Below are 26,043 nucleotides of genomic sequence, written 5' to 3'. Positions count from 1 at the left end.
TCTCCCAATCCAGGTAGCCGAGGACTAAAACACCTTCTTAGGGTCACTGTGTTTCCACTGTGGCAGAGAATGGAGAGAGGCTAGAGTTTTTCAGCAACATGGACATCTCTCTGAACTGGGTGTTTGTGTGGTTATCTCTTGGAGAGACAGTCCAATTAATTCCTGGTGCAGACTATCCCAAATGCCATTCTGAATCTGTATTTCCCCCCTCAGCTAAGCTTCTGTGAATATTCCCCTCAATAGATTTTATATAAAATTATATTCAAATATTTTCAAATGTGGATTTTAGGTTCCTCTCTGCCCCCCTCCTCGGTTGTCACATTTCTTTCTATTCCCTTCTGTGCTTTGTGCTTCTCAATTACAATTTGTAAATACTGAATCTGGTAGGAGCTTGCCTTAATTACTTATTTCAGGGATGAGGAACCTGAGGCCCTCCAGATGTTAGAGGGCCTCCATTAGTTCGGTATGGCCAATGGTCAGGGATGGTGGGACTTGTGGTCCAGCAACTAGAGAACCACAGATTCCTTGCTCCTGTCTTACTGTTCTGAAGCCACAATACTCTTCAATATTCAGGAAGCACCCGTATTGTTCCTAGATCTGTCCCCAAACACATTTTGTTAAAATTGGCTCTAGGGCACGACCTGCTTTCAGGGAATGAATGAAGGGCTGGGGGCGGGATGAGATACTTTTCTAGTAATCACTCTACTTTGAGATAAAAAGGTAGCTTTATATCACTCCATCAGGTGAGAGGCACATGTCCCATCTGTGAAACTCTGGGGACAATCCAGGGTCCCAATGTGGGGGAGACAAAACTGTAATCAAGTGAGAGGAAATATAGAGAAGTTGCCAAAAATGATTAAAGGGTTTTAGAGGATTTAAATAAGTGTGATTAAAAGAGCTCAGTTTGTCTAGAGCAGGAAGACTGGATATGCAGAGAGGCAGCCTGGGATTGTTTTAGTATGCAAACTTAACAGGTGAGCAGATGAATGGGGTTTTTTAATTTCTTTTTTCTTTTGCATAGAAAGGGTGGAGAATGTATCATGTGATGTGGGGAAAACAACACTAAGAACCTTCCCTGCCCTGGAGGGACTCTATAGGAGTACAAAATGTCACTACTCTTGTGGGAGGGGAAGAAGGAGAGAGCATCTGCAGCCACTGCTCATTTGCATAGGCTCATCTATTTAAATATAGACAGTGGCTGTATTTTCTCCACAGCCATCCGCAAAAGCACTCACCAACAATGCCGTGGTGACTTCCCCTCCTTGTTCTGCCAAGTGCCCCTTCCTAATGGATAACACAAGGCTGAGACAAGCTTTAGAGTTTGTTTGCCCTTTTGTCTGAATCATCAAACTATCGCTTATCCTTTCCTTGCTGCAAACCAGGATCAACCCCTGATTTCCAATCTTGGTTTGCAGGGCAAGTTCAATTTGCTGGCTTGGACGAAATGGCAGACTATAAGAACATAAAAAGTATGTGTGTGTACTTCAACCACAGAACCTTACATTTGCAGAACCTTACATTTGTTCCTATTAAAATTCATTTTGTTAGTTTGGGCCCAGTTCTCCAATCTGTTTAGTTCATCTTGAATCCTGATTCTGTCTTCTGCTGCAGCATAAGCTGCTGCTCCCAGTTTGATATCATTTGCAAATTTGATGTGCAAATCCTGCCCATCTAAGAAGTTGGAGCTGAGTACATGCCTGCCCCACAGTTTTATCCTCATAGCTAAGTGGAGATGCGAGCTTAGGCTTCCTTGGTCCTCATCCCAGCGTTCTACCCACTGCAGTCATTATGTGAGCTTAGTGCAGAATGAGGTTGCCTGAAAATCATGGACACCTGCTGGGTTCAGGTTGTGACATGTGTCCTGACTCTCTGCCTCACAGCTGAAATTATTTCATATATCCTTTAGGCTGAACATTATCCAGCTACTCCCATGGCCTGGGAGCTTTTCTGTTACTCCTGAAAAGCAAAGAACAAATTTGTGCTGACCATCAATGTTATCCTTTATTGCAATGTTCTGCTATTTGGAAATACAGCTTTGTCTTAATCCTAATTTTGTTGTCAATCACCCTATTCTTGTGCTGACGCGTGTATCTCCCTTTGCTGGGGGGGCGGGGAGATTCTGCCTCCTGACCCCACAATTATCTTGCCACCTACACTATGGATAAAGCACTGCTGTTGCCGAAACAATAGCACTTGGGTTGGTGCTGGCCAACCCAGTGATGTGCTGGGCAGGAGGCAAGAGTCAGGTAGAGGCTTCCACTGAGAGAGGAGCCAGTGCTCTTTCTGGCAAGAGATGATGCAAGATGGCCGTGGAGTCAGGGCGAGGCCAAAGTCAAAGTGTGCAGGACTGCGGACCAGGCTGGTCATGGGCACTGACAGCAGCTGGTGCAGAGCACTGCTACCCAGTCGGCAGCTATTTACATTTTTAAAATAGTTTTAAATAATGAATGAATGAATGAGTAAGTAAGTAAAGCATGTGGAGTGCTGCCCCACCCCTGCAGCCTTGCATCTCGCACGTGATGGTGGGTCCTTGCAAGTCGCAGTGGCCTCTTACCTCCCAGCACACCTCTGCACCAGCTGCTGTTGGCAGCAGTAAGTATAAAATGTGGGGGTTTCAATCATCTTGAAAGGCCCCTGGTGTCATTTCGGAAAGTGGCCTCAGATGCTGAACGGCGAGGTGAATTGAATGAGTTGCAAGCTGAGGAAATAGCCATGTATTGCAGCAAGAATACACCCTCCGTACTGTACCAGTTTCTCCTGTTTCTCTTCCGCAGCTGGAAAGGGAATGCAGAAACCCTGAGTTCTGTGCCAGCTGTCTGTCCGTGAGGGCTCTGTATTTCCTCCTAATAAAAACTGTGATTCTCCTTATGCAAAGCACAGGACACATCGAGGGGGAAGTAGCTTAATGTCAGGAGTTGCCAGGGCACCTTTGTATTTGGAAGAGGAATCCAGACTTCTGAATGCCAATAAATCCACTGGAGCTGGCCTCAGCGTTCCAGAGGACTGTCTTTCCCCCCCTCTTTTTTCCTTTTTGCAGCTCTTTGCATTGTGAGTTGCTGCTGTTCTAAAGTAGACTATAAGGGGGAGGTGGGACTTGACAGAATGGGGAAAATATTGTCCCCCTGTCAAATGACTTTAAGGGTACTTAATAATTAGTTTGTTGTATCTTTCCCCATTTCCCCCAAATTAGAAACATAATGCAGCCATTTGAAGAATCAAATATGACAGCTGAGTTAACTTGCTGCTTCTAAGCATAGTCCTAAAACAATGCTAGCCATAGAACCACAATGTATCAGTGCTTTTATGGTAACAGGTTGATATTTAAAACATGAATATCCCCTACTGCCAGGTTTTGCTTTCAAAATGGAGCCATTCTGTGCACAAAATAGTTTCCAGCTTGAATAAATAGGTTGAAAGTAGGACTTTGATCAGTTTATTCCACAACCAATGTGCAGTGGTAGTTCATTTGATACACAGAACACAACTATCTTCCTACTGGGAAGCACCTTTCTTTCAAGGATAATACATTTTATTGGAGCTCCATTTGCAGGGAAACCAAAATGCTTGTTTACAAAACTATTGTACTACCAACCTTACTGTGCGCTTGTGAAACATGGACCACTTATAAATGCCATCTCCAACTCCTCAAAAGATTCCATCAATGGTGTATCTGAATTTTTTTTATATATCGCTTGGGAAGACAGGCAGACAAATGTCAGTGTACTGGAAGAAGCAAAGATCACTAGTGTCGAAGCAATGATTCTTCAGCATCAACTTTGTTGGACTGGTCATGTTTTTCGGATGCCTGATTATCGTCTTCCAAAGCAGCTACTCTGTTCCAAACTTCATGCTGGTGGTCAACAAAAGAGGTTTAAAGACTCCCTCAAGGCAAATCTTTAAAATTGTAGTATAAACACCAACAATTGGGAAACTGACCTGTGAGCGCTCCAATTGGAGAACAGCCTTTACCAAAGCTGACATGGACTTTGAAGAAGCACAAACTCAGGATGAAAGGGAGAAACAAGCTAAGAAGAAGGCAAACCCTTCCCATGATCAACTCCCGCTTGGAAACCTATGTCCCCACCATGGAAGGACGTATGGATCCAGAATTGGCCCCCACAGTCACTTACGGACTCACAATTATGACCATGTTCATGGAAGACAATCTTATTAGTCTATGAGTGATCGCCAAAAAAGAAAGAAGATTTTCTTGCAGCTCCAAAGTTGCAGGGGAAATGCAGTTCTTTACTTGGGTTGTGGGTCACTGCTGCAGTTTGGAGCAATGAAATGTGATTGTACCTATGGCTAGCGCATGTGATATTTATCTCCTGCTTTTCTTCCATGATGGAATACATCAAGGCAGTGTGCACAGGCACCAAAGTACTGAACAGTTTCAAGAGCTGCTTAGCTTCAGCAAGGTAACTGTATCATGAGCCTTGGGATCTACTCCCGATAAGCAGCACAACTCAGCTCCCCCACATTGACTGCACCACATTGTGACTCTAGCATGGCCTGCATAGGAGATTTTTCATTAAAATGGAAATTGATTGGCCTCAAGGCAAAGTGTGGAGAAGCCACCCAGCATTATCGCCACCTTTTATTTAGACACATGGGCAATTGACCTAACAGGTGATCAGCGGTAGGCTTATGACTAGATTGCAGAGGCACCAAGTCACATAGAATTATAGTGCTGGAAGAAGCTGGGGAGGACATCTACTCCAACCCATTACTCAGCACAGGACCTGCAGTGCAGGGAGCTGTTACAGTATCCATGACAGGTGGCTGTCCAGCCTCTGCTTAAATACCCCCACTGAAGTTAGATTGGATAAGGGATGTAAAAAGAGAGGATGCTAATCCTGTGTGGAAATAAGTATTGGGCCAGACAGGTGCTCCAAACATGGTAGCTGAGGCTAAGCTGCCAACCAAGCTGGAGAGAGAGGCCAACTGAATTCCTGTTCTGGGGCCCTTTGCTGCCTACAGAGCTGCCTAAAAACTTGAGACTTGAAAGCAAAGAGGTCTCTTCCCATGCTGCTGCCTTTTCAGTCATGCTGAGGAACATAAGCCCCTGCCTTTTAAAATATTTGCCCATCTAGGCCAGTGTTGTCTGCTTTGAATGGCAGCAGCTCTCCAGGGTCTCGATCAAAGGCCTTTTTGATTATCTGCTACCTAGTCCTCTTTACTTTGTTCTTTGCCTGGGATTGGGACCTTCTATGTGCAAAGCATGTGCTCTGTCACTGAGCTACGCTTTCCCCCTCTCCTCCCAGGGACTTCCTTGCAAGGGCTGTATCATGGAAAGCAAATGGCTTGAGTCTGCTGTCTGCAAGATGGGGAGAGAGGAGGCTTCCCTAATGGCCATGCAGCAATAAACAGGCATCGCATCCATGGGTCCATCTTCCTACCGAGCCTTTTTCTGCTTTCGCCATCCAGACCCTACTCATCTTCCAAAGCTGAGAATTAAAGGCCCATTGTTTTTGTTCCAACTCCAGTGTTCAGTCACTGGATCACACTGCGCCAGCTACAGACACGCTACAAATGCCCTTTTGCTTCCCTTGTGTAATAATCTCTTCCAGGCCTACATCTGGCTGCTGTCTCACCCTGGTGTACATTACAGAGATATGTACATCGCCGCCCTCTTGGGGGTAATGCAATAATTTGGCAGTTTTAGATGTAATTAGGCAGTTTCTTAAGAAGCGGCGTCTTTTCCCAAGAGAGAAAGAGTGAGAGAGCAGCCTTGTGGAGAGATGATAAATCCATAATTAGGGAGGGTTTTTGAAGTGTCTTTAATGCACACAGCCCTGCCTTGGGAAGCGTACTCCTGGCCCTGCTTCACAAAGCCCAGAGCAAACAAGGTGAAGTGCTGCAGGACAAAGACATGGGACCCTGCTGAGGCTGGAGTTGGACAGCATTCTCTCAGTAGTGGGAAGGGGCAGCATGGGGGCAGCTTTCAGCCTGCTTGTTAAATCTCTAGCTTAAGCTGGGATTCTTTGGGTCAGTTTGCATGGTGAAGCAGGAAATTAACATGAAAGGCTCTGCAGGGGATAATCTCTCCCATCAGTTTGTGCTGACACAATTGCTGGGGAGTATTGTGTTGCAAGGAGCAAGGGAATGATGATGTGAGGTAGGGAAAAGGGGGACCAGGCCTGAGAGAGGCACGAACCAGATGCAGCTGCAGGTATTTTCCTTATTGATTGTATATTCAAATGGGAGCGAACAAAAAAGTTTATAAAGTGCTCTGCACTTTAATAAAAGTGCTGCACAAATTGTGGCCATCATGATGATCAATAATACTTCTTTCCAGAGTAGTAAATTGGGTAAGTGCTAACTCCACATGGTACATGGTCATAAGAATGCTAACAGTTATTGAATACTGATGACAATCAGAGTCACTGGTTGGTTGTGGACACGCTCCCTTACAGGAATAAATACCACTAAGCATGGTTACATGGTGCTCTTCTGTCAATGCTGATAGTATGTGAACCAATTTGGTCACAGAAACACTGTTGTACGCCATGCAGCTAACCTTTTTTTAGCCTGAGGGCCACATTCATCCTTGACCAAACCTCCTGGAGGCTGCGCACCAATGATTGGTGTGGCCCCCTCACACCTCATATGTAGTTCAGTTTGTATCTTCTCTGCCTACCAGAGTTCTGTGTCCGCTTTAATTGTCTCCCCCTTTTTTTTGCCACTGCCAAAATTTGTGCAGAAGTTAGCCAACTCTGCCATACAGGTTGTAACTATTGTGCCCACAATCCTGATAAGAAGGTAGCCCCACCCAGTCTTACCAGTCTTACAGAGTAAAAATATATATGAGTATATGAGGCCTCAGGCAAGAGACTGCTATGCTTTGGGAAACAGGGAGAGTGGTGGGCACTCTCATCCATTGCAAAATTTTAAAAAGATGTAGTCTCCTGTGGGCAAGGTTTAGTAGAATACATTGTGCTGCAAAAGTTTAGCTTGCTTTTGCACAGTTGTTGTTGTTGTTAATGAATGCTTGTTTTTGTATGGTCCTGCCTCCTTGGGCCTCAGTTGTGCCCCTTCATAGCAGGCTTTCTCAGGCTGGAGACCCATTTGCAGTTTTATTAGTCCAAGATGTTATTAGTCACTGCAATGGAGTATGGAAGGTGCCACTGAAGTGGGGATTATTTCTGCATCAGCCGTTGTTCTGCCTGCATCCCATATTAAATTTGGGCGGTGTAGGGAACGTGGAGAGAATGGCTCTTGTTCAGGACACGGTGTTCCCTGGCTGTGATATATATGGTCCTATTTTACCCCGTCTCTTGTCCTGCTCTGAGCTAAGCCATACTCTTTTATTCTATGAGGAAATTTACAACTGCTTGCTCATGTTGTGCCCTCAGCTTCCATGGGGAATCACTGTCTCGTTGCCAGAGACCCAGGCAAGGAAGCCAAGAGTGGGACAGCTGTATCTCTCTTCCCTCTGTGCAGTAGCTGTCAGCATCCCCTTCCAAGTTGGGGAAACTTGCAGGAGTCAAAATGCTCAGGAGGAAACACTCCTCCTGCTGTGATTGCAAGCACCCATCTGCAGCACTAGGGAGAATTCAACAGCAGGGGGCATGGGAGTCAGGGACCACTGGAAACAGCACTTTTATTTTATGTTTTCTTGTTCCCTTGCAGTTCATTAAAAATACAGAGTCCTTCATTGTGGCTCCCTCTGGAAAAGTGACATGCTTTTTCATATCACATGTGCAGAACTCAAAACACAGAGGGTGTGTGCAAACAACTTGGGATGGGATGGGTCTGGTGTATAGACCCCAGGAGTCCTGACAGCTCCTATCCCCACTTCTCTGAAATCTGGTTCCCAAGCCTTTTCCCTGACACTCCCACAAGATGGCATTCCTCTTTCAGGTCAAGCTGTTCAAACCAAAAATTCCTATACAAGGCAGTGGATATTTTTCTTAGCTTGGCAATACAGTGTACGCATTCCCATTATGAGTGGACATTTCCTTGTCCTTAACCTACAAATGAAATTGGCATTGTGGGTCAGAGCACCGGGGGTGGGCCATAAGATGGAGAAGCTATTGTGTTTAATTCAGCAAAGGCCCCATTGTAGCTCAGCTGGGGACGAGTAGCAGCTGTCAGAGCATCTGTCTGCCAGCAGGGGCCTGTTATCAGGCTTGGCTATGGAGATTATGGCTGGGGAGTGGGTTGTTGTTTCTTCTGTGTCAAAAATACTTAATCCCATGTTTACACCCTTCTTTTGGTGAATAGAGACTACAGGACAGCCCAATAATGGAGCAAAACATCTCTCTATATGCCATTCCCCCCAGAGCTGGACCACGCCTGGTTCCTGCCCTCTGTTATCACCACACATTAAATTTCAGATCCTAGGGGTATGGGGCAGGAGAAATATATGAGCCTTGGGTAGGGACTGATCAAGTGTCACTTTAATATTTCCCTTTGACTGAAACAGCACCAGAAAGGCCTTCTGACTGTGGGCACACTGGATTTCAGGCCCGTTTCCATGGCAACGTAGGTAGCCTAGTGGCCAGAGCAATATCCACCTCACCTGAGATTTAGACTCACAGCCTTTGATGAAAGAGGACCACTGTTCAGTATTCATGCAAGAAAGCGTGAGCTGGGACTTCTGATTTCTTTCCCCAATTTATTAGCGTGGAGGGTGATGAACATTTCTTCCTTTATTTCAGTATGACCTCAGTACTTCCAAGGATAATGCATGCTAGGCTCACTCTATACTTAGTGCTCTCCAGTGCTGACTTATCCCACTGGGTTATGTGCTAGTTATGAGGGGAAAGATAACGGTGCATAGTAAGTTTAAAGCCTTTGCTGCCATTGCCTGTTACTGAATTGTATATTGAGATTGGGCCTGCAGAACATAAGGCCGCAAGACCAGAATGTGGCCCTGAGGGAGATTCCAAAGGCCTGTTTGAGGCCTATGGAAGCAACCATGGCCTATGTAGGCCCACCACTGGTGGTGATGGGAGAATGCACAGATCATATTTTGTGTTGCTGTTCTCCTTAAGAGCCACATGATGGAACTGGTACCACTTTTTCCATCATGTTGCAGTCATGCATGGCTCAGCCTGCCTGCGTCTGATGTTCCCTCAGTGTGTGAATTGCTAACAGTATATATTGTTACAACAAAACTCAACAAGGAGTAGAAAAGTAGAGGTAGTTGTCAGAAACACAACAACAGATGCTCAGTGAAAAAAGGAGTTACAGATAAGGTGCAGAATGTGTACTTTGGAGTGCAGGGAGAAAAAAGGGGATTTCAACCTTCCAAAAATTATCTGGAGTCACAGGTGAGGTAGCAACTATGGAATATACCAAATTATTCAGGACGGTAGGATCCCAGACAGACTGAGGGGGTGGAGAATCTAAAAGGATGTCTCTAAACTGGGTGGATGGACATTGGCATGTAACATTGAATGTAAGTTAATGAAAAGTTATGCACAATGGGAGTAAAAAAAATATCCTAGTCCTTTACAACACATGAACTAACCGTGACTTTGCAGGAAAGAGAAACATAAACTTAAGCTGCACCAATTGTGAAAAAGGCAAATTCCATATTGGAAATTACAAGGAAAAGAGATTGAAAATAAAATAGCAAGTATCATAATATCTAAATCTGTGGTACTGTCAAACTTGAAATACTGTGCTTACTTCTGGTCATTTGTCTCAAACAAAGATAATGGAACTGAAAATGAAAAGCCAAATGACCAAGGGATCAGAACCTCTTTCCTATGATAGCTCAAATGTCTGGGGTTGTTTGGTTTTTTTCCGTTTAGAAAAAAGGAAAAAGATGACGAAGGGGGACCTTATAGAAGTTTAGAAAATTATGGTGTGGCGAAAGTAATAGGTTTCCACATCATAGTTGAATTTGGGAGTCACCCAATGAAATTGATTGGTGGTAGATTCAGAACAGATAAAAGGAAGTGTTTGTGCAATTAACCTGTGAGGTTCACGGCCACAAATTGTGATGGATGCCATTATCTTAGATAGCTTTAAAAAGAATTTAGACAGTTCATGGAGGATGATAAAAGCCCTCCCCCACCTCCCAAAAAGTGATTTAAAAATGGGTACTGTTATTTCTGAGTTTGGACCCATCACACCAAAAATCAGGTGAACTCATGCCCAAGTCACATTTTGGTCCACCATCTTGATTCAAAATGGCACTCTGCATCCAAACTATGATGAAGACAGCTGCTCTCATCTTGGGAACCCTCATGCCAAGTTTGGCGATTATATCTCAAGAGATGTCCAAACACATAAGATAACAAACAAACAAACAGGTAGACAAACCATTTTCTAAAATCTAGAATAGATGAACAACAGTTATAATGTAAGTCTCTTTGGGTCACCTTTGTGAGGAAAGTGGTTAACAAATAGCAATAGAAGTAATAATAATAAATGAAGCTTCTGCACACAGAAGTGTATCTCCATATTCCATATATGTTGTGGATAAACAACAAGGCAGCGACCTGTTGCCTTTGTACCCTGGAGGGGGGTGGGGTGGGGACGCTTCCTGGAAGCACTGTTGTTTTGTCCAGGGAGGCAAATTTTCAGGAGTGCAGGGAGAAGGTTGAGGAACAAGAGGACTGAGCATAGCTTTGAGAGGGAGTGGCAGAGAGACAGACAGGCAGACAGAGTCAAAGTCATGTTAGAGGAAAAAGAAAGCACCGTTGGGCACAAAAAGAAGGGCTGCAGTGTTCCAAGAGAAAACAAGTTGACACAGAATAGGCTTGGAAAACACTGTGCTAAAATAAGTAACAAAAATGCCTTTTTATGGTTAACGAGGCAGTGTTATTTTCCTGGACTAATAAGAATGTAAGTGTAGCTGTCAGGGTGATTTGAATTGTGCCCCCCCCCCCCCCCCCGCTTTAAACGCTGCCCTGATGGGCCTAGTGGCCATTAACCTCCTCCTGCCCTGGCTCCAATGATCACTCATTGGGTCCAGTGTTTTAGGCCCGGGTGGGGAACCTCAGGCCCCCTCTAGCCAGTCCTCTGAACTCTCCTGAAGCCATGCCTCCTTCCCAAGGCATACCCCCTCTAGATAGGCCACCCCTCTCGTGTTGCAATCATAAACTTCCATTGGTTCTTTACTGTTCCTGTGCCGCTCTTTGCATGTTCGCGCCAAGTATTTGTGCTTCCCCTTCTTGGACTGAAAGGGTTGTACTGTATGTAGGCTTGTGTAACTTTGCAGCAAGGCTGGCTTTAATACAAAGTTTTTGAAGCCATCACTTTGGAAAATTCCAGAAAGGGCACCATATTTCTGTCTCCATCTCTCTGTTGTCTTGGTTTAAATGAGCCCCAGTTCATAGTGGACATCATTGTTGCTTGTGTGGGAAAGTGTGCATGGCTTTGCAGACATTGCAAGCATAGAGAGGCGGGCTGCAGCTGCAGGGTAAGTGGGGTTCTGAGAAAAGTAGGGTAGGATTAGAGTGGAGGATGCCTTCATATGTATATGGTTGGGATCCATTTCAGCAAGGACACTGAGAAAGATGCACCACCAAAGTGGTTGTACTTTTCATGCATGATGAAACAGCTGCTACTATGCTGCAGTCTGTGTGTGTGTGTTTACCAGCTCCTAAAATTAGTGGGGGTAAGGGGAGTACCTGAACAGAGCCTGGGTATGGAGGACTCCGGGTTTTAAGGTACAGTGCAGAACAGGAATAGGGACACAGCTTTGGGCAGGTCTGTTTTGCAGCTCCTGGTGCATGCCGAAAATGAACCTATTTACCCTGGCCTTTGACAGTTAAAAGTAATTTGTTTTGTGGGACCCACCTCTTTTGGTTTTGGCTGGAACAGTTTTACTTAGTTGCAATTCTTTTCATAGAAAAAACTTCTGTTTTTTTGTTTTATATTCTGTTGTCTCCTGTTCTGGGGTCTTACAGTGAAGGGCAGATAATAACTGATATATAAATAATTCCTTTCCTTTAAAATTTAAATGAGGTATACTTTTTGAGGGAAGTGGCAACTTCATCACCTTATGCCCCTTTCTGTTAGAACCCCCTCTTCTAGAGAAGAGGCTTCCATGATTGTATGGGCATAGGTAGATGTGTTGAGCTGTAGGGGCTTCCTAGGAAATACACTGAGTGGTGGTGGGCTGATTGGGACAACAACGTATGGGTCCTAGAGCAGGGAAGACAATGCAGAAGAGTTGTGGCTTTTACTTGGGGCAAAGTAAGGGCAGAGGGTAAACACTGCTTCTGCTGCTAACCAGACTCAAGACTCTTCTTCTTTCTTCCACCAGGCCTGCTGTTGTGTCCTCCACTCTGGGATGACCAGAGTGGCTCCAGGTTGCTGACAGCTCCAGCATCGAGTGCAGCATGGCCCGGCTCATCCATGCCCTCTGGAGTCTCTGCATCACCACTGTCCTTGTCACCTCAGCCACCCAAGGTAAGGGGAGTTCAAGAGAGGCAGCCCTTGGAAGGCAAGACTTCTTCCTGAGTGAGTCCAGGCCTTGTGATTAATTGAGTCATAAGCTTTTGTCTTGCTGCCACAGCAAGGCCAGGAGAAAACAAAACGAAACTCTCATTTGATACAAAATAGAAGTGAGCAATCCTGCAGTTCCCAGAATAAAACTTTTATTTTATTTTTTTCCAGAATAAGCAGTAAGATAATTTTTAGAACAGTATTTAACTGCTTATGTTGAGCATGTCAAAATATTTTCTAATTAAGTACTGGAAACAGAAGTACTTTATTTAGAAATGTACGGTGCTTTGCAATTACAATTCCTGGCCTTGTCATAGATATATATTGGTGCGTAACCAAAAAGTGCTTCATGTTAAACCTTCCTAATAAGTAGAGGGCAATGCCCCTGAAAGGAACCCTGGGATTATGACTGGCTATAGTTTGGTGTGCTTGTGAATCTTGATCGGATTCTTCCGGAACTTTTGGAGTAGGACATGATATGAACAAGTTAAAATTAGGAACCATGTAAAACGGGGTCAAATGTGGCCCTCCAGCAATCTCTATGCCCCTCAAGTCTCTCCTCAAGCCTCAGCCCTTCCTCAAGCCACACCTGCACTACAAGCTCCTTGAGGGCCTTTTCCTGGCTGGAATGCATCCTTGAAAGGTGAAATTGCCTCTTCCTTGTCTGGATGGAGAGCAATGTGGGATGTATAGAAGTCTCAGACTTTTATGTGGCTGGAATATGGCCTCCTGTACGTAGGTAAAGAGACAAGTCCTTTGCTCCGCCCACTTTTTGCCTCTGTCCCAGCCCACCATTGGGCATGTTTCTCCCCAGAAGGTTGCCTATAAAGGAAGGCAGCCCTCAGGCTGAAAAAGGTTCACCACCTGACACACATAATCTGAAGCTGCTACAGCTTTTGTCGAAGAGCTGTCACTGTAGTGTGGCTACTTACCCATTGCAAAAGGAAGTGGGGGAGAGAAATTTCATATGCATATTAAATGCAGATTTGAAAATATCTGTCATAATTTATGAAATACAATGCATCTCACTAAAGGTGACCCACCTGTCTGCTCTGTCTTACGTTCAGCTGCTAAATGTTGATAAGCAGCATCTCAGCAAATCGTGCCTCTTCCTTTTCCCTAGTCAAGGGTCAGAGTATCTTGGAACATCACCTGAATTGCCTTTTAGGGAACATTTTATTTCTGATCATCAGGTGGATCAAACATAATCCACACTACTAAGCCGTCTGCCTCCAGAGGGTCAAATATATGGGCCTCCAAAACACAAACTGAGGCAAGTCTAAAAATAAGTGGAAGTGGGGTTATTGATCAGTTTTGCTCTTGTTTTATTATGTATTTTGTGTTTACATTTTGTGTTTTTATCTTGTGAACCACCCTGTGATCTTCAGATGAAGGGCTGTATACAAATTTAATTTTTAAAAAAATTAAGTATTTGCCATAAGCTACTGTCTATCCTGTGGGGAGGTTGCATGCTTTGCCCTCCCTGCACTTGGTTTTTTTGTTGTTGTTGTTGCATTTACCCATGAGCAATTGTGCATCCTGATCCTGAATGCATCTTACTGGTGCAGCCATCTTGACTTGTAAGTGGTACATAAAGTAATAAATAATAATAAAATTCATCATTATCCTATACGTGCTGTTTGCTCAAAAGCAAGTGCCACCATTTCCCTAGACCAAATAAATCCGTAGTTTCCACTCCCACCCCAATTTCCTTCATTTCCTTCAACAATATCCCACATAACTCCTACCTTCAAAAGCCTCCCCCAGTTACTTAGTAATATACTTACATTTTCAAGCAATCTTACCCCCAATCAGAAACATAGTGAGCCACTTCTTCCTTTCATTTCCTTTCCCTTGCCTTGTGCAGTGCATAGCTTGGCTTACTTGCTTGAATTGTCATGAGCTATTTGTTCTGCAAGCACATGGTTCGTGACAGGAGTGGGGAGCCTTTGCAGGGCAACTTTGACAGGGGCAACCCACCTGTCAATCACATTACATAATTATAACATCATATAAAGGCCACCTGTCAAAACCCAAAGATTGAGAACCTCTGTGCAAGGGGTGTCGCCAGCCATATGCTTTGCAAGCCTCCTTGTGCTTCTCCTTTCTACCTCAGATGTTGGAGGTAGAAAGAAGCTGCTGCACAGAGCAGTGTTGGCAGGGATATGACCTCCAGCAAAGGAGCTATCAGGAAGCTTCTTTAAGCTCCCAGTTGTTCCTTTGCAGGATCATGTTTTGCCTGTGGGCTGGAGGTTCCCCATCCCTAGTCTGTTGGGTTCACTAGTTTTTGCTTTGTAGAACACCATTCAGAGCAGAATGATAGGAATGAGACTGGAGCACGTAGATAGAAGTTCCTGCATTTGGGCAGAATGTTGGGACTAGATAGCCTTTTTTACCTTTCCAGCTTTCTGATTCCATATATCTTTGGGTCACGGACACTCAGCCACAGCATTCCATGCAGTGAAACCACTTGCCTCTTAACCCTTTGGGTATATGGTTGCATTCCTGGCATAAATTTGTCAGCCTCAGCTTGTCCTGTTTAGTTTTGCTGGACAGGAAATGTTGACTGTAGGTGCAGACCAGGAGGAAGAAGAATTTGTTAAAAGGGACTGGTCACATGTGAATTAGCATTGAAGGTGGTCAGTTCATTTTTTTAAACAGAATGTTCATCATTTTCTTTGAGAATGGAATACTCCAGAATCACAGATGTGCCTTTTAAAAAGGGACAAGTTGCAACCCTCTTTGGAGATTTTGCAGATGTAACATTAGTTCTAAGAAACCATTTCCAGCCAGTGTATGAGATGTTAGTACCAATTTTATACAATGCCAGGAACTTATGACTTATCCCCACCCCCTTGAGAGCAGATGTCTCCCAATACTCTGCCACCTCTAAGGGTTTTTTTGGGGGGGAGGGTTGAGGGGATGGACTTTTTTTTTAATCGGATCCATACAGCGCCATCTGTCCCACATTCTAATTTTAGAATCTGACTTGGAGGAAAATGGTGTTGGTTGGAGGTCTTGAGTCTCTTGCATTAGAGGCAATTTTGATATGCAATGAAAGGGTGTGCTTAGCTTTGGGCTTTCAGTAGTCTTTCAGATCCAAGTATCTCCTTCACCAAGGAAAAACACTGGGGTTTCATAGACTGTTAGCCTACCAGGCTGCATCCCAAGGGAAGACACAAAACTGCCAGCTTCCTTTTCGGTTTGTCCTGAGATTTTGGTTGACAGGCAGATGGGCAACTGAGTACTGCCTATTGTACCCACTAGAAGGCAGCTGTACTTAGGCACAGCTGCCTGCACTCATGTGAGAATTGCATGACCACACCCATAATCTCTCAACTAATCTATGTATCCTACCATAGGCCACCTTAAACTCAAATGTGCAAAGCCCCAGCACATATAAACAGTGGTTAAAAATGCAAAGAAATGTAAAGAAGTCTTTCTGAAGATGCTCAAACTAATGCTGTGACAAAGGTACAGGGAAGAGTTTAAAAATTTGTGAGGGGAAGCCCAAAATTTTGTATATTCTATGCTTTTTAAAAAAAGAAAAGCTTGCAAAAAATGCACAAATAAAATCTGAATCCTATGAGGATCTATATGGATTGTGCGAATTTGCACATATTTGCTTGCTCTGCATTCTTTTCTTCTGCTCCTCATGACTTACATAAATTGCCTTTGCCAACTAGCCTTCCACTACAGTGCATTTGGATGTAGTCAAGAAATGAAGAGGATTGTGGGAAGTGAAATGACCTTGTTTTCTGTAACTAAGGTGATTGCCTATAGTTCTGTGGCCTGGATCCTAGATCATACTAAGCTCTTGGGTCTCTGTTCAACCTGAATGTTATAAGTTTATCAGTGGTGGGAGCTCATACACATAAATCAACGATTTGATTTAGACTCAGCTTCCTTATTCATGCCTGGGTGCATTTATCTTACCACCCCTGGGTTTGGAGAGAGTAGACTCTGCTAAAATAGCTCTTGATCTCTGTAACTTGGAGATTGTGAACATGCTGGCATTTGAGTTCAGCAGCAATATCTGTGCCTGGACAGTGCAGTTGCAAAATGTGGAATACTCACAGGCTATGGGTCTGCTTTTCTACATGCCTTTGCTGTCTAGCCTCAGCTTTTTGATGGTGAACTCAAGGAAGCATTATTTTTTAATCTTAATGCCCAATGTAGAGAATGTGGCCTTTACATATCATAGGCACATTTTGTTAAGGCCCTTCCAAGATCTGTTGAAGTCTTTTAGATCACGTTGTTGTTGTTGTTGTTAATCTATCCATCTTCCCAAAAGATGAAAGCACTTCAGTTTAAGGTCTCTGTATATTCATAATTTCTACCTACCTTGAGCCTTCTAGGCACAGGCAACTAAATAATGAAATCATAAACGTGTAGAAAAATCCTTCTGAAGCACTGTAAGAGTGCAGAGAACATGGGAACACTGGTACACTTAATATCCAACCAGGGTTCCTGTCCCTCACATTCATCCCCACATTTTCTACCCATGCCCACATCATACCTGGCCATACTATTGGAGATTGCTGTATGAGAGGAGTGTTTGATCTCCCTCCTTCTTTCAGCAGGAAGCTCTAGCAGTCAAAGTCACTGGTGAAGCTCCCATAATGCACCTGGCCTCTCTTTAATCAGTGCTTTTCTGTCCCATGCTTCCCACTTCAAGGCACTATTGTGGCTGCTGCTTCTGGCGTTTCATCTCTCAGGCCCCTTTGTGTTCCCTCACTAGGGCAACTGCATAGCACTTGGGTCCAGCTTCAAAGCATCAGCCACATGGGTTTCAATAGGCAGGGGGTGGCTTTAAACAAAGCCAGTTTTCTTCACTAACCCATGGTTCATTGTATGGCTGAGCTTGGCAGTTTGGGTAGGGAGGGCCTAATGCCCATCATGATGCCCATCAGTAGACAGCCATATATTCATGTTCCTGCTTATGTGGTTAGAGCCAGGATGAAGAGGCCACTGGTACCCCAGGAGGAGTACTGGGCTGGTCATTCTGAAACATATTGAAAAGAAATATTTTCATTCCCATTATTTTCTTCTTTTATCCTGCTAAATTCCAAATTGCTTCTGCCATCCAGTGCTGCCTGCCTGGTATACCTGTTTGCAAGATTCCTGTAATCCACCATTGAGAATCAGTGGGCATAGTAGCTGATAACTGCCCGTTGTAAGAGCATCTCCTTCATCTGAGTAGGTTTATGCTTTAGGTGTTAAATATTTTACCCCTGATAATTGCAGCTTCTCCACCACCCCTTCTGCCCAGTTCCACTAGGGACACATGTCCCTTGGTCCCTACCTTCGGGTGTCCACATACAAGGAATCTGTCTTGGTACTTTCCAAAGTAAACTTACCTCCTCAGTCCCAAGAATAGCCAGGTTTGCCCAGCTGCTAAAGTGGAGTGGTGTGTGGAGGAGCAGACAGACCGACAACTAATAAAAGGGCATAGAGGGGATGTAATGTCATTGCCCTCTTCAGACCCTATTGAGAAGAAGCAAGAGGTTGGGAGCTGTGGCAGCTAATAAAGTAAGGAGCTGGAAGCAAAGTTTTCCCCGCAACACTGTGCCCCTGCGAATTACTCAATATGTTTAGGAAAGTCTCGGATCACACCTACAATTAGCTGCAACCAGCTGTCTGCCCTGAAACCAAATAGGTGCCATAGCCCCAGCTCATTGCAAACACATCCAGATGCAGCTGGGAGACTCTTGGGGCTTTGTTCATGAGCCTATCCTGAGGCTGCCAGTGTGGGAAATCCATGGCTTTTGGCAGCCGTATTTTGGTTTCTACAATACTTACTGCCAAGGTCTGCTGTCCCTTCTTCATTTACTGTCTTCCATTCACGTATCCACTCTCGGCTGCCCTTTCTTGCTCTCTCAGCTCGTACCTTCTGTTGTCTGCTGAGCTCCCCCATCAACACCGCCTGAAACAACCACCAGCACTCGGGCTGTTACTAGTTAGTTACTCAGCTAATGGTTTAATTACAGACTCCCTCCACAGGGTCCTTCCATTAACCCAGCAAGGGGGAAGGAAAAATTACACAAAGAGCAGCTATGACATGCTTGCTTCCCAGTCCCCTCTCTAGCCTGCCTTTAAAGCCCTGAGTGCCACTAATGTATGTTCCCCACTAGGGGCTCTGACTCTTGCCCTTTGCAGCTGAAGGTACAGGTCTCTTGGCTGATTAGCTGCGACAAGCTAAGAGGCTATGTGAAGCCTGCAAGGAAGGCTTAGGTGCCGCCACAGTGTACCCACACATACAACCGAGCGGCTCCCCTTGCAGTTTTCTTCTAGCAGTGTACATTGGGTGTACATCCTTCCCACCGTCCCCATTTGGGAGAGGCAAAGCTGATGTGCTACCCAATGTCACACAGATTATAATGGCAGAAAGAACACGTCAAAGCAAATGGAGCACAGGCCAAATTGAACGTTTGTCTCAGGGCATTGTCCCTGAAAGGCATGCCAGACAGCCTGAACATAGTTGCCAGTTTACACCTATGATGTCCAGGTATGTGGCTGCTGTTTCACTGCCATCTTGGTCCTTCTGCCAGGTTCCAGGCCCTGCTACTTCAGCCCCTTGGTTAATAGTGAATGAGGGGTGTGGTGCTGCTTCTTCTATTGCAGGCATTGCTCCTAGAAAATGAGGGGAGCATTTCTTCCCAGTTTAGCATGAGGAGGGAGCCATGTGGATAGAGAAATGCAGTGGTTGGGAGTGGGGCAGAGACAGCAGTAGGCCATTAAGTATGCATTTTTCAGCCAGCTCGAATTGTAGCTGGGGAACATACTACTAGGGTTGTAGGAAACCATAATGCAGTCGTTGCAGGTAGCTGTCCTTCCCAAACTGATGTTTGTAGCATGCAGTGACCATAAACAGTCACATCACTATTCTTCAGTCTCAAAGACCCAGCTGTAGGGAAGCCTGGCCCTAAGACTTTTATTTGTCTCAGGTGGCGAATCATCAAAGGCAGCTGACGGGCACAGACGCCCCACCGTCTCCTTCTGCTCACTCCTGCCACTGGGTTTGCTGCCCTTGTTTTCTGTCTACCTAGTTTTCTGTTTCCTACCAATCCCTCCAACTCACTTGCTGGTACTCCTGCTGCTCCCTCTACAGTAGAAAGCTTAGTCCAGGATGGGGCAGGATCCTTCATAGGAGGCGGAGCATGTGGAAGCCCCATTCCATGTAAGCGGGTGATGAGGAGAGGCCAGGATAGAGCACAGAGCAGCTTCCTCCAGCCTCCTTTACAGTCACTCCCCTCACAGCTGTGCTCAGTTAACCACTCTGAGCTTTTGAGCATTTGCCAGGGAAACAAGCCCCCATCCATGCCTTGACTTCGCCAACATGGAACTGCCAACCCTGAGGTGGAAAAGCTGAGGGAGATGAAGCCCTGCCCCTTCTACAGCCAGTATGTTAAGAGGTTTGAGGGAACTTTCTTTTGGAATAACATCATTTTTCATTGAAGGAGTGGAAAGAGTGTGTTTTCTTTAGTGAGGTGTGAGATTTCTGAGGAGACACCATGCACACTGCAGCTCAGTCTTTATGCTAGTTTGAAAGGAGAAGGAGGATCCTCTTGGACTGTTAGAGCAACTATTTTTTTTAAAAATGAGACAATTTAGGCTCAATTGAATTCAACAGGGTTTACATCTGAGCAGTGGCGTAGCGTGGGGGGTGCAGGGGGGGCCGGCCGCACCGGGCGCAACATCTGGGGTTAGGGCAAATCCACAGGTTAGGGGGCGCAAATCCACGGGTTAGGGGGCGCAAATTACTTGCCTTGCCCCGGGTGCTGACAACCCACGCTACGCCACTGCATCTGAGTAGAGGATTGTGTTGTTAGGCCGCAATCTTAAATAAATGCACGGGCCAAGGTTGCAATCCAGCACCTCCTTACCTAGGCGTAAGCTCCATTGAACTCTTGAGTGGGCATGTAAAGTATTGTGCTGTAACTTCCATTGAGTTCAGTGGGATTTGCATCTGGTTAAACATGCTTAGATTTGCACTGCTAAAGACGGATAGGTTAATTTGTACCCACAGTACTGACTCTACCATTAGACAGAATGAGGGGGCTGTCTCAGGCTGCTGATTTAGGATGTCATGAAAAGGCAGCAAATTGTTAGTTATTTAATGCATTATTGTAATAATAATATTATTATTTACTGCTAGGGAGGGGGAGGGGGAGATGTGCACGTGGGATTTTCTGCCTCAGATGCCAAAATGCCCTTGACTAGCGGGGGTGAGGCATTTGCTGCTTTGCCTCAGGCAGTAAAATGTTGGTGGCTGGCCCTGGCTGTGTGGATGGATCCCAGTTGTCCTTTTTCTCCTTCTCATCCTTGTTCAGAGGGATCCAGGAGCCTGAGCTCTCAGCCCGGCAATCGTGCAGTATCCTTCCCATAATAGAAATGAGCAGAAAGCTCAACCATGAATCTTTCTAGAAACCTCCCTAATATCCATGTTCAGATCTCAGTTGGTTCCCCCCCCCCTTGTTTACTTCCCATCTCCACCTCTCCAGTCTTGCAAAACCTTGCAGGATTCAAAAGGATTGCAAAGAATTTTTCTCAGCACATTTCCCAGACCCTTTCCTCAGCTGCTGTCTCTAAAGTGGGTCACGGGTGGTGCAGGGAGCCAAGAGCTTTATGAAAAACATGTCTGGGTTTTTAAAGGCACATCTGCCTAAGTCTGTAGAGCTTACTCTGAATATGCAGCTCAGCTCAGCAAATGGGGGGGGGGGCAGATCTCTCTCTCTCTCTCCTCTTCTTGGGTAGTGTCCGGACAAGCACCCTTCCACATACAGAACATACACCAGACATGCCACAGTGGAGGTAGAAGGGAACCCAGAACCCCTGCTGCTGTTCTCCAAAGACTGACATGGAAAACAGAGACTCAGAAGTAGATAAACATGTTATTGGTCTTGCAGCATGTGTTGAAAATGCAAGAGAAAAATAAAAAATCCTGATTTACTAGGTTCTCTTTGTACAAGACTGCAGAGTTGGAAAAACAACCCTGGAGTCCTGCTTTCCATGCTTTAGTCTCATGGTATGTGCTGTGCATACCTAAGGATTGGTAGGAAATTGCAGTAGTCCATCAGGAGATAAACTGGAATTGCTTGATCGAGTGGCATAATAAGCCTGTAGCCCTGACCCTCTCCTCTCCTATCTCAGCAGGTCTAAGCCGTGCTGGCTTACCCTTTGGTCTGGTTCGGCGGGAACTGGCATGTGAGGGCTACCCCATTGAGCTGCGCTGCCCAGGCAGTGATGTTATCATGGTGGAAAATGCCAACTATGGGCGTACGGACGACAAGATCTGTGATGCTGATCCCTTCCAGATGGAGAATGTCCAGTGCTATCTTCCAGATGCCTTCAAAATCATGTCCCAAAGGTAAGAGACTCTGTATTTCCGTGGGGGGTTGAGGAGGCATTTCCCTTCCCTAATTTCCTTCACCTTCAAATTGCTCCCAGGCCTGTTGTGTTCCTCCAAAGTCACCCTTCTTGTTGTTGTTGTTGTTTTAAATATGGGGTTGTGGCCACTGAGCTCCAGTAAGTTTCTTAACCCATTATGTCGTCCTTTGAGCTGCCATTTCAGATTGAACAGAGGGAGGGCAGGATATAAAGGCCTGTAACAATAAAACAATAATAGTAATAAGAACAACAACAATTAATTACTAGCTGTCCCAATCTGCATCTGGCCCAGATTACCATCCAGCAGTCTACTGTCTGGTTCGTTCTTTCCTCATCAGCAACTCCCTTGAGACTTCCAGAAGCAGCTTGCCTGGTGGGGCAGAGCCACAGCAGTGGCCTCCCCTTTACCGCAGGGGGGAGGGATAAGACAGCAGCCATACCAAGGCCATGTGGGTGCATTGGCAGGAGTGTGGCATTCACTCTGCCAGTATGCCCATTCAGCCCTGGCCTCGCTGCTGCCTCATCCCTCCCAGTAAGCAGCATCCATGTTGCTGTCAGGCAGGTAATGCCAGCAGCTCTCCTCCATTGGATGAGTGTATTCTGAAGTTTTTATAATAATAATAATAATAATAATAATAATAATAATAATAATAATAATAATAAATTTATTTATATCCCGCCCTCCCCAGCCAAAGCCGGGCTCAGAGCGGCTAACAACAGTAAAATAAATACAACATTCTAAAATCATTTCATTATAAAATTAATTCAAATCAAATTAATGGCAACCATTGGGCTAGAGTTCTGTGAGGATTGCCAAAGGAGGGGGTAATAATAAAATTTTACTTAATTTAATCTTAGTGTGTGCAAACCACACTGACATCCAGGGGAGTCTTTCCATCTAAAGATTTGCACTGGAATGCATAGGGCAGTGTTTCCCAACCTTTTTTGGGCAAAGGCACACTTGTTTCATGAAAAAAATCTCGAGGCACACCACCATTACAGCCCCGTGACGTCAGCGCGCAGCGTCACGCCGGGAGGGATGCACGAAAGTGTAAGTTTCAATTTTTTCCCCTCCCCCTTGCCTTCCTTCTGTGCCAACCGCCAAAAAGCCAAGAAAAAAGCCAAGACTTTAGGGCAGCAGGTCGACACGGAAGAAGCTCCTACCGCCGCCCTCGACTTCCCTGTTCCCTCCCCTCCCTCGGGTCGCCGTGGTTACCGAGGACTGCAAGCTGCTCGGGCGAGCGTGGGGCATTAAGTGGGAGAAGGAAAATTAAAATTAAAACTCGCCTGAAGGCCGCCTCTCTGGATACAGTGGTGCCTCGCAAGACGAAATTAATTTGTTCCGCAAGTCTCTTCGTCTTGCGAGTTTTTCGTCTTGCGATGCACGGTTTCCCATAGGAATGCATTGAAAATCAATTAATGCGTTCCTAGGGAAACCGCCTTCAGACCAGGTCCGGGGACAGTCTGTCCCCCGACCTCTTCTGAAGGCTGGGGGCGGGGGACAAGGGCTTTTCTTCCCACCCCCAGCATTTTAAAAAACCCCGGGACAGCGGAGGACTTCTCCGCTGTCCGGGGCAATCTTAAAATGCTGGCGGGCGGCATTTTAAAATCGCCCGGGAGAGCGGAGGACTTCTCTGCTGTCCGGGGCGATTTAAAAGCCCCTGGGAAGGCAGGCAGGGGGGACAAAGATTTTCGCCCCCCGCCCGCCTTCAGAAGAGGTCCTGGACCTCTTCTGAAGGTGGGCGGGGGCGAAAGCCTTTGCTCCCCCCTGCCTGCCTTCCCGGGAGAGCGGAGAAAGGCAGCGCGTTTCTCCGCTGTCCCGGATGGCTTTTGAAGGTCCTTGACCTCTTCTGAAGGCCGGCGGGGGCGAAAGCCTTTGCTCCCCCCTGCCTGCCTTCCCGGGAGAGCGGAGAAAGGCAGCGCGTTTCTCCGCTGTCCCGGACGGCTTTTGAAGGCAGGCTTTTGAAAGCCGTCCGGGACAGCGGAGAAACGCAGCGCGCCCTTGCCGCTGCCCCCCGACTTGGCTGGAAGGCTGGTGGGGGGAGAAGCCTGCTCCTCCCCATCGCCAGCCCCGCAAACTCGGGGGACAGCGGGAGAGGCGCAGCGCGCCCTTCCCGCTGTCCCCTGACTTGGCTAGAAGGCTGGCGGGGGGGAGAAGCCTGCTCCTCCCCGTCGCCAGCCCCGCAAACTCGGGAGACAGCGGGAGAGGCGCAGCGCGCCCTTCCCGCTGTCCCCCGACTTGGCTAGAAGGCTGGCGGGGGGGAGAAGCCTGCTCCTCCCCGTCGCCAGCCCCGCAAACTCGGGGGACAACGGGAGAGGCGCAGCACGCCATCCCGCTGTCTCTCGACTTGGCTAGAAGGCTGGCGGGGGGGAGAAGCCTGCTCCTCCCCGTCGCCAGCCCCGCAAACTCGGGAGACAGCGGGAGAGGTGCAGCGCGCCCTTCCCGCTGTCCCCCGACTTGGCTGGAAGGCTGGCGGGGGGAGAAGCCTGCTCCTCCCCATCGCCAGCCCTGCAAACTCGGGGGACAGCGGGAGAGGCGCAGCGCGCCATCCCGCTGTCTCCCGACATGGTTTGGAGGCTGGCGGAGGGCTTCCTCCTCCCCCAGCCCCGCAAGCTCCCAGAGCGATGCCAAAGCTGCGCGCAGCTTCGGCATGGCTCTGGGTCCCGTTCTGGGGGAGGGGGAAGCTCGGGCTTCCCCCGCCCCAGCCCCACGCCTGGCGGTGGGGGAATAATTTTTTTCCCCCTTTATCCCCCCCCCCCCCGCCAATTTTCCCCCCGGCACACCAGGCAACGTCTCGCGGCACACTAGTGTGCCGCGGAACACCGGTTGGGAAACACTGGCATAGGGAATGTATTTCTCAATATAACAGCCTGAGCTTAATGTTATGTCACAGAACTGAGAAGCTTAGACTGAGTATTCTTCAAACCTTTTCACAGCGGTCATTCCTGAGTCTAGAAAATCTCTCTCTTTCCCTTACCAAATACTACTAAAACAGAGGCACCATTGACCTAACTGAGTTGCCATATTTTGCTGGTCTCCAGGCCATCTACTGCTGTGTTACAGACAGGAATTCAAAAGGCGAAGTTTTTTCCAAACTTGAAAGAAATAGTGTTGAAACCCTTACCCCAGAATCTTTTGGTTAAGCAGTATAATACCTGAGATTTAACATGAATCATACTTTCACTTCAACCAACCCAGCAAAAATACATTTGCTGAATAAGCACCACCCAGGAAAGGTTGGGTTGTTGTTGTTGTTACTTTGTGCTAAAGTCACCTTGAAAGAAGGCAGGCTTGGTTCCTTGGTAGTCCGTCCCACCCATAGGATTCATCCCTCACTTTTGCTTAGTGCGTCATGTGCTCCTGCGAATTTTACTTCCCTGCTGAGCAGGATTGGTTACCTGAATTATTTAAAGTTCTAATAGCAGTACTGTCACTAGCCATTTAAAAAATGATTTCATTTATTGTTAGTTAGTAGGATATAGTAAATAATGTTACTCAAGCACTTAGAATACAATTAAGTGCATCTACAGGCAGTTTTTCAGGCACTCTACCGCTGTGACACCCCAGCGAGGAGCTGCCACTGTTTGCAGTGCATTCCATGACTGTTTAATGCAGCTGAAATGCAAGGTGGGCAACTTGTCATGAGACAAGTGAGAAATGAATTGGGCTGCATTTGTCATTCATTTTGCCTTCACAGAAACAAAGGGTGGTTTGGAACTGGTTGCAAAGTATATAAGTGTAGACTCATTTGCTGTGGAACACTGAGAATCTGCTCTTTTATTTTTCATTTCTTTTACAGTTTTACTGAAGTCCTCATGTTGTTGTTGTTGTTGTTTTTAAAAAACCTTGCATGTGGAGCATTTTTGCTAAATATGGATGCTGCTTCCGTTAGGGCAGCAACAGGTGCATCCTTCATTTGATACGATTCTTAGCTTCTCGTTTTGAGTAGGAAGCCATTTGTAGCTTATGTGTTGGTCCTGCTTAAGGGAAACTGTTACCAGCGTGCATGCAAAAGAAACATGCATGTCCCTTAAAACAGCTCCTTGCACCAGTCCACCAAAGTACTTTCTAAGCCAATAATTTAGGATGCAGTTTAGGAGTTCTGGTGGGCCACCCATAGAAACCCTCCAAAAATTGGGGTAGCAGTGTGGATGTTGTGCTCTTGTTTGACCCTCTGGGATTGCAGCCTAAGTGCAGGAGCAGATAAACTCCATGTGAAATGTGCATGTAGAGCCTTGGTA

At 46.2% G+C, this 26,043-nt stretch overlaps 1 protein-coding gene across 7 annotated transcripts in view; it reads left to right on the top strand.

Moving 5' to 3' along the window:
• Positions 1–26,043, top strand: part of ADGRL1 (adhesion G protein-coupled receptor L1) — a 123,264-nt gene that overhangs the window by 50,270 nt on the left and 46,951 nt on the right. For all 7 annotated transcript variants that reach the window (XM_077924366.1, XM_028717302.2, XM_028717303.2 and 4 more), the window contains exons 2-3: positions 12,230–12,375; positions 21,565–21,781. In XM_077924366.1, the coding sequence (XP_077780492.1) occupies positions 12,306–12,375; positions 21,565–21,781 (287 nt within the window). In that variant the 5' untranslated portion in view covers positions 12,230–12,305. The remainder of the gene's footprint in view (positions 1–12,229; positions 12,376–21,564; positions 21,782–26,043) is intronic.

Source organism: Podarcis muralis, chromosome 2 (genome assembly GCF_964188315.1).
Source record: "Podarcis muralis chromosome 2, rPodMur119.hap1.1, whole genome shotgun sequence".
NCBI lineage: Eukaryota > Metazoa > Chordata > Lepidosauria > Squamata > Lacertidae > Podarcis > Podarcis muralis.
The sequence above is the reverse complement of the archived record's forward strand: the minus strand, read 5'-3'. Positions and strand labels throughout refer to the sequence as shown.